Here is an 8,529-nt window from a genome sequence, read left to right as displayed (position 1 = left end):
CCAAGACCGTAAGGCCGCAGTTGCCAATCCCTGCTCTCTAGAGGCAGTTGCACTTGAGCGATCGTTTGTATGCCATACTGCATTCATATCAGCTCCTACCACAAATGCATAATCAGTTAGCTCTAGCATTTTTTGTGTTAGCATTGCATAGAAATCTTTATCAAAAGTATTGGGGGCATAAGCAGAGATAAGGGCCACCTTTCTCCCGTTCAATTCCACTCTAGCACACGTCATTCTACCGTCTGTATCCGCCCATATGCCCAACAGTTTCACTTTCAGTGTGCGTCTTATTACAATGGCAACTCCTTTAGTTTTCGTGTCAGCCGAAGAGGAAGCAATAGTATGGTAAAATTTATTAGCAACACGACCAGCATCTTTTTTAAGAAGGTGCGTCTCTTGTAGGAGAGCTAGATCAATTTTCCGACGGCGCAGCATAGTCAGTACACTAGTTCTTTTATGAGGCACATTCAGCCCGCCGCAGTTCCAGACAAGCATATTTAATTCACCCATTGTATATTAATTTTCCAACAACATTTCCGACAAGCTCAAAGACATGACACATTCCATGAAAACAGTCATATGTAAGTGATAATTCCTTCGGTGAGCATTCCAAATCCCTCTGAGGGTTTCCCGTAGTTGGATGTAAACATAACAAACGCAGCTGATTTTCCCCGGTAAAACAGATAAGACAGTGACGCAACACACAACGACAAAAAACAAAAAACAAAAAAACACACAACGACAAAAAAAACAAACAAAAAAAACAACATCCATAAACGTAGATTAACATATATCTAGATTGGTCCGTGACCTAACGGACAAGGGGCTGCAAAAGATTAACCAGTGAGGTTCAACCCAGTCCTTTAAAGTATTAACTGTACCGTTGATAACAGAACATCGTAGAGATTAAATTCAGCAGATGCGATCAAATCAGCTACAGAACACTATAACAGGCTATCGTATTCCATGTTGTTAAATCAGAAAAATACACACCTTACCAGTCGACGCTCCGTACAAACGGGGAGAATAGAGAGAGAAAAAAAAAGTAAACAAAGAAAAGCCGAGCTCTTCAGATCGTCAAGCGAGGGTAAAAAGTTGAAAAGAAGTAGCCTAACAGGACGGCTAAAATATCCGTCCAATACCAAAAATAAAAATAAATAGTCCGTTTTAAGCCGAATAGACAAGTGGTGGTCCTCTTCGGTGTTCAGCGGCAACGTCTCTCCTTCGTCCCGTTAGTCCAAAATCATGGTGAAAATCTCAGGCGATTGAGCCTAGCCACATTATAAAAAAACAAACAAAAATAAATAATCCAGTGCTGTGGCTCGTCTCCCGGTCAAAGTCAAGCAATGTGAATTAGTCCAGAGCGGTGTGTATTGCTAATTTCTGGTGTAGATTGCTACTGCATAACCTCAGGACGACGCTGAAGTTGGCAGCTGCTCTCCGTCCTCGTCCCTTTGGAGAGCCTGCGCTCCCGGCAGGGAGGCGATGAAGTCGTCGGCTTCGCTGGCTGACTGGAATGTCTTTATTCGGCCGCCTTCTTTAACTTTGAGCACAGCGGGGTAAAGCAGGAAAAATTCCACACCTTTGGCTCGGGCCGTGTCCATAGCCTGAGAGAACGCTTGGCGACGCTTAACGGTGTAGCTGCTGTAGTCAGGTGAGAAGCGAATCCTCCGCCCGTCGATGGTGAGGGGGGATTTCTTTGCGGCTCGTAGAATGCTTTGGCGGGTGGTATATCGGAGAACATTGAAGATCAGAGTACGAGAGGCACCTTGCTTCTTGTGGTTGTCATTGTAAACACGGTGGGCACGCATGATCTCCCCCTCAAGGTTGCGCAGGGATGGGAACCACTTTTGCAGCGAGTGTGTGAGGAACTGAATGGCGTTAGACCCCTCGAGGCTTTCCGCTAGGCCAATGATGCGGACGTTGCATCTTCTGTTTCTGTCCTCCATATCAGCTAGTTTAAGCTGAATTGAATCCAGCGTACTCTCATGGTCGGCTAGCATCTTGGAGTTGCCCACAACATCAGACCGTATCTTGACCATATCTGATTTAACTGTGCCAATACTCACAGTAAGGGCTACCAAGTCAGTTTGGATAGCTTTTAATTTGTCTTCTGTGCCTTTTCCCATTGTTTGAAGTTGATCGAAGCGTGACTCAAGGTAGCCACGTTGCTTCTCTAGCACTGCCTCCGCCAGGGCCTCCATTTCAGATTTCCCTCTTGTTACCGGACCTGTTTTAGTTGAATCGGCCATGACTTCTTACAGACAGCTTAAGACGTCGAATGACCAAAAAAAAAAACGTTGTCTCAACGGTATAAAATATTGAAATTGACAATGCTGGGTTGCGCTAAGGAACCTAAGCAGCCATCTTGTCCAGCAGGTCACATGACTCCCCCTCGCTCTCCGTCTCTCATAACTTCTGTCTCCTCCCCTCAGCCAGGTTTCTACATGAAATAAAATTAGGAACTAGCTCCGAATTTTCTCAAAAAAAAACAAGCAGATTAAATGACGACTTTCCATCTCCCACAACAGACAGCGCTGCACTGCAGGTGCGCATAGCCTATGCCGATTCATTCACCATCGCCATACTCATAGGCAAAAATATTGACACACACACACACACACACACACACACACACGGCGGGTGTCCCTTTATGCGGGAGACGAGACAGCTAGCAAACAAAATTGAGACACATGGAGGAAGATTGAGAGATACTGTTTTGAACATACATTGTTGCACCCACTAAATCAATAATGCACAGACACTGCGGAGAATAAAGTAAGATGTCTTCCTACCTTCATGCTTATTTGCCCTAAGCATCCCATAAACAGTCCATAGAGCCCTCGGTGTGGTGATCACAGCTGGCTGCTGTGCGCTCCTCCTCCTTTTGCCACTCCCACTCCCTCTGTTCTGTGGCACACCTGGTCTGCATCAGCAATCATCGCGACTATATCACCTCTGGCTTCCCTGCTGTCGTTGCCAGTTCGTACCATGCACTACAGTGGTAACTATACACGCCTGGCTACAAGTATTCTACCTCGTCCTAATCTCGTGTTCTCGTGTTTTTGTGATCACCACCCTAACGTTGTTTTTTTCCTCTGCCTGCAGTTACCCGGACCACAACCTCCAGCTTACCTACCTGCTTCTCCGCCCCGGCTTCCCCACTCACCACCTGCTTCCCCACCTCGTTGAAATAAACCTTTTTTATTATATCCACAACTGCCTCTGTCTGCTCTTGGGTCCAGAACTTAACCGTAACAGAACGAACTGGCCAAAATGGACCCAGCGGAATTTGGCAGGATCCGTGGAGCTCTCGCCGCCCAAGGCACTCAGGTGGCTGAGCACAGCCAAGCCCTCCGGGACGCTATGGAGGCTTTTGAGAATCTCGCTACCCGTGTCACTCAAATGGGGCAGCAATTGGACTTACTGGTTCCCCTCACCACAGTGCCTCTACTGCAAGCGGCACCTCCGCCTGCTCCCACTCCTCCGATACACCTGCCACGAGCCCGTGAGCCCTTCATTCCTGCGCCTGAGCGCTATGCTGGGGACATGGGTACGTGTAGAGCCTTTCTGATCCAATGTTCCCTAGTTTTCAGTCAGCAGCCCCTCACTTACCCCACTGAAAGATCTAAGATCGCTTACATTATGGGGTCACTTAAGGGTAATGCACTAGCGTGGGCTTCAGCATTATGGGACAGTAGTTCTCCAGTTAATGACAATTTTGACCTTTTTGTAGCGGAAATGAGGAAAGTTTTTGATCACCCAGTAGAGGGAGGGGACGCCGCCAAGCGGCTTATTTCTTTACGTCAGGGCTCCCGCAGTGTAGCTGAGTTCTCTGTTGAGTTCAGGACCTATGCCGCCAGGTCGGGCTGGAACGACAAGTCACTACGTGGGCTTTTTCTTTCCGGTCTCGGTGAGTCGATCAAAGATGAGCTGGCTACTAGGGAGGAAGCTGACACTCTCGATGAATTGATTTCCCTCTCTATCCGGCTGGATAATCGTCTACGTGAGCGGCGTAGGGAGAAGGCGGGCAGCTCCGTGCCTCCGGCTTTCGCTGCTTCCTGTTCCCCACTCTTCCCTAAGACTACCCTCTCTGCCCCCGTGACGCATGGTGTCACTGAAGAGGAGCCCATGCAGCTGGGCCGCACACGTCTCACCCAGGCAGAGCGGCTTCATCGGATTAAGACCGGAGTGTGTCTGTACTGTGCGCTGCCCGGGCATCTCATCTCCACCTGTCCGTCACTGCCAAAAGACAGGGCTCGGCAGTGAGGCTCGGGGCCCTGCTGAGCCACGCCCCCTCCGTCCCCGATTCTCACTGTTCTCGCTCCCTGCTGGATGCCACTCTCTTGTCCCTCGGGCATTCCTTTCCTGTGTCAGCCCTGGTGGATTCTGGAGCGGATGAGAACTTCATTGATGCCGGCTTCGCGTCTCAGGTTGGCATTAAATTGGAACAATTACCCACTCCCTTAAATGCTAACGCCTTAGACGGCCGTCACCTGGCCCTTATTACTCACCGTACTAAGCCCCTTGAGTTAATTGTTTCCGGTAATCACCACGAGATACTGCAGTTTCATGTCATCCTGTCTCCCCTCACTCCCCTGGTGCTGGGGCACCCCTGGCTCAAACGGCACAATCCCCAATTTGACTGGTCTTCTGGCAAGGTGGTGAGTTGGAGCACTTTTTGTCATTCCACCTGCTTACAATCTGCCCTGTCTCCGGCAGTGGGAGATGTTCCCTTGCCCAAGGAACCTCCCGACCTCTCCTTGGTTCCCCAAATCTATCATGACCTGGGAGAGGTATTTAGTAAGTGTCGTGCGCTCACCCTGCCTCCTCATCGCCCCTACGACTGTGCCATTGTTCTCCTCCCCGGCGCCCCTTTGCCCAGTAGTCGCCTTTATAACTTGTCCCGTCCTGAGAGGGAGGCCATGGAGAAGTACATTAAGGATTCTCTTTCGGCTGGCCTCATGAGACCCTCCTCTTCTCCTGTTGGTGCAGGTTTCTTTTTTGTGGCCAAAAAGGACAAGTCACTTCGCCCGTGCATTGATTTCAGGGGTCTTAATAACATTACAGTGAAGAACAAGTATGCTTTGCCCCTCATCAGTTCCGCATTCGAGCCACTGCAGGGCGCCACAGTCTTCTCCAAATTGGACCTACGTAATGCCTATCATCTGGTGCGCATCCGTGAAGGCGATGAGTGGAAGACGGCCTTTAACACCCCCCTCGGCCATTTTGAGTATCTCGTCATGCCTTTCGGCCTAACTAATGCCCCTGCTGTGTTCCAGAACCTGGTTAACGACGTCCTCCGGGACTTTCTCAACCGCTCAGTTTTTGTCTATTTGGACGACATCCTGATTTTTTCCCGCAACCAGGAGGAACACATTCAGCATGTCCGTCAAGTTCTTCAACGGCTGTTGGAGAACAAACTATATGTGAAGGCCGAGAAGTGTGAGTTCAGTGTCACCTCTGTATCCTTCCTGGGGTTCATCATTGAGAGCGGGCAAGTGAGGACCTGCCCCGAGAAGGTCATTGCAGTGACAGACTGGCCCATCCCCGATTCCCGCAAGAAACTGCAGCAGTTTCTGGGGTTTGCCAATTTTTACCGGAGATTTATCCGGGATTACAGCAGGGTTGCAGCCCCTCTCACCCGTCTCACCTCTCCTGCCCTCCCGTTTGCCTGGACGCCGGAGGCGGACGCTGCCTTCTCTGGGCTTAAAAGGCTTTTCTCATCTGCCCCCATTCTCATCCAACCGGACCCCTCCAGGCAGTTCGTTGTGGAGGTTGATGCATCTGACACTGGGGTGGGGGCGGTCCTGTCCCAGCGCTCTGCCACTGATGAGAAGATTCACCCCTGCGCCTTTTTCTCTCGCCGGCTGGTTCCTGCTGAGCGGAACTATGATGTGGGTAACAGAGAGCTGCTGGCTGTGAAACTGGCGTTGGAGGAATGGCGGCACTGGCTTGAGGGGTCAGAACAGCCGTTCGTGGTTTGGACCGACCACAAGAATTTGTCTTACATCCAGACAGCTAAGCGATTAAATTCCCGCCAAGCCCGGTGGTCCCTTTTCTTTGGGCGGTTCAATTTCACCCTCACCTACCGGCCCGGGTCCCGTAACGTCAAGCCTGACGCCCTATCTCGTCAGTTTGGCACTGTGAACACACCGGCCCCCCCCGACACTATCCTCTCTCCTTCCTGTCTCAACGTGGCTGCTGTTACCTGGGAGATAGAGTCCCTCATCCGGGAGGCCCAGGTCACCGAACCAGAACCGGGCAACGGCCCTCCTAACCGCCTTTTTGTCCCCAGTTCGGTGCGGTCTCAAGTTCTGGTGTGGGGCCACACATCGCGCTTTGCCTGTCACCCTGGCGTGGGTCGCACCCTTTCCCTACTGAAGAGGCACTTTTGGTGGCCAGCAATGGACGCTGACACCCGGGCATTTGTGCTGGCCTGCACGGTCTGTGCTCGGGCCAAGTCCTCCCACCAACCCCCTGCTGGTCTGCTACGCCCCCTTCCTGTTCCTGGCCGGCCCTGGTCTCACATTGGCCTGGATTTTGTGACTGGTCTTCCCCCCTCTAATGGCCACACAGTCATTCTCACAGTCGTGGACAGATTCTCTAAGGCTGTTCATTTCATTGCCCTCCCTAAACTCCCCTCTGCCACCGAGACTGCCCAGCTGCTGGTGCAGCATGTGTTCCGTCTCCATGGGATTCCCGCGGACCTCGTCTCCGACCGGGGTCCCCAATTCATCTCCCAGGTGTGGAAGTCCTTCTGCCGTGCGCTGGGGGCCTCTGTCAGCCTGTCGTCTGGATACCACCCTCAGACCAATGGGCAGGCTGAAAGGGCTAATCAGGACCTGGGAACCGCTCTGCGCTGTGTGGCAGCACGCAACCCCACGGCGTGGAGTGACCACCTCTCATGGATCGAATATGCCCACAACTCGATGTCCTGCGCAGCCACCGGCATGTCCCCATTTGAGTGTTCCCTTGGTTACCAGCCACCTTTGTTCCCCGCTCAAGAGGACGACATCTCCGTCCCCTCCATCCAGCACCATCTCCACCGTTGCCGCAGGGTTTGGAAGGGTACTCGCTCCGCTCTGTTGCGCTCTGCGGAACAGAACCGCCGCATCGCGGATCGCCACCGGGCTCCCGCTCCTGCCTATCGGGTGGGGCAACTGGTGTGGCTTTCCTCGAAGGATCTTCCGCTGCAGACTGGCTCTAAAAAACTTACCCCTCGTTTTGTTGGTCCCTTCCCGATTGTTGACATTATTAATCCCTCTGCTGTGAAGCTCAAGCTTCCCCCGTCTATGCGCGTTCACCCCACCTTCCATGTGTCCAAATTGAAGCCAGTCTCCACCAGTCCTCTCTCTCTCCCGGATGCCCCCCCCCCTCCTCCCCGGTTGATTGACGATCATCCGGCCTTTACTGTCCGGCGGCTGCTGGACATACGGCGGCGGGGCAGGGGTTTTCAGTACCTCGCCGACTGGGAAGGTTACGGGCCGGAGGAGAGAACCTGGGTCTCGCGGGGCCTCATCCTCGACCCTTCTCTCGTCCGTGAGTTTCATCAGGCTCATCCGGAGAAGCTTAGGCCGCCTGGAGGCGTCCGTTGAGGGGGAGGTACTGTGGTGATCACAGCTGGCTGCTGTGCGCTCCTCCTCCTTTTGCCACTCCCACTCCCTCTGTTCTGTGGCACACCTGGTCTGCATCAGCAATCATCGCGACTATATCACCTCTGGCTTCCCTGCTGTCGTTGCCAGTTCGTACCATGCACTACAGTGGTAACTATACACGCCTGGCTACAAGTATTCTACCTCGTCCTAATCTCGTGTTCTCGTGTTTTTGTGATCACCACCCTAACGTTGTTTTTTTCCTCTGCCTGCAGTTACCCGGACCACAACCTCCAGCTTACCTACCTGCTTCTCCGCCCCGGCTTCCCCACTCACCACCTGCTTCCCCACCTCGTTGAAATAAACCTTTTTTATTATATCCACAACTGCCTCTGTCTGCTCTTGGGTCCAGAACTTAACCGTAACACTCGGCCCCTTTCCCCTGCTTCTCTCTTTACTTTTCTCCCTTTTACCCGTGCAGGCCGTGTGGTCTGCAAGCTACAGGTGAAGCTGCGCACCACTTTTGCACCGGGTCAAAGGGCGTTTAATCTGCGTTAATTTTTTAAATCGCGTTAATTTTTCTGTCATTAATTAATAAAAATTAACGCGTTAATTTGACAGCCCTTCATATCTAACTTCACCACCATTGCATTCCTACCTTCATTGCAGTGAACAGTAGCCAGCATTTGTATTTATATTACATGGTACTTTATTTCTAATAGTGGCTGGTTTTTCTTTTTTGTGCATTTGATAAATAAAGAAACTTGAAACTTGCATTGCATAATGTCTCGGGATGGGAATCGAGACCCGGTTCTTCTTCAGACCCGGTGCCCAGTGAATCAATTCCTTGGAATCGTCAGCATGCCTGCTCAACGATTCCGCTTTATCGGTTCCACTCGTTGCAAATGCGTCATGACTTCACACACACGCTGCT

The 8,529-nt window shown here is 51.6% G+C and overlaps 1 protein-coding gene across 1 annotated transcript; it reads left to right on the top strand.

The window, feature by feature from the left end:
• Positions 1 to 3,276: 3,276 nt before the first annotated feature.
• On the top strand, positions 3,277 to 7,967 carry LOC307267611 (uncharacterized protein; the record flags this gene model as incomplete). Its single annotated transcript, XM_080049970.1, has 2 exons — positions 3,277 to 3,553; positions 7,871 to 7,967. 2 exons carry the CDS (start codon positions 3,277 to 3,279, stop codon positions 7,957 to 7,959), a joined length of 366 nt encoding a protein of 121 aa, XP_079906096.1. The 3' UTR covers positions 7,960 to 7,967.
• Positions 7,968 to 8,529: the final 562 nt, after the last annotated feature.

The sequence above is a fragment of the Ammodytes marinus genome (genome assembly GCF_949987685.1).
Source record: "Ammodytes marinus genome assembly, chromosome: 21".
Lineage (NCBI taxonomy): Eukaryota > Metazoa > Chordata > Actinopteri > Uranoscopiformes > Ammodytidae > Ammodytes > Ammodytes marinus.
Note: the sequence above shows the minus strand (reverse complement) of the source record. Positions and strands in the feature narration are given on the sequence as shown.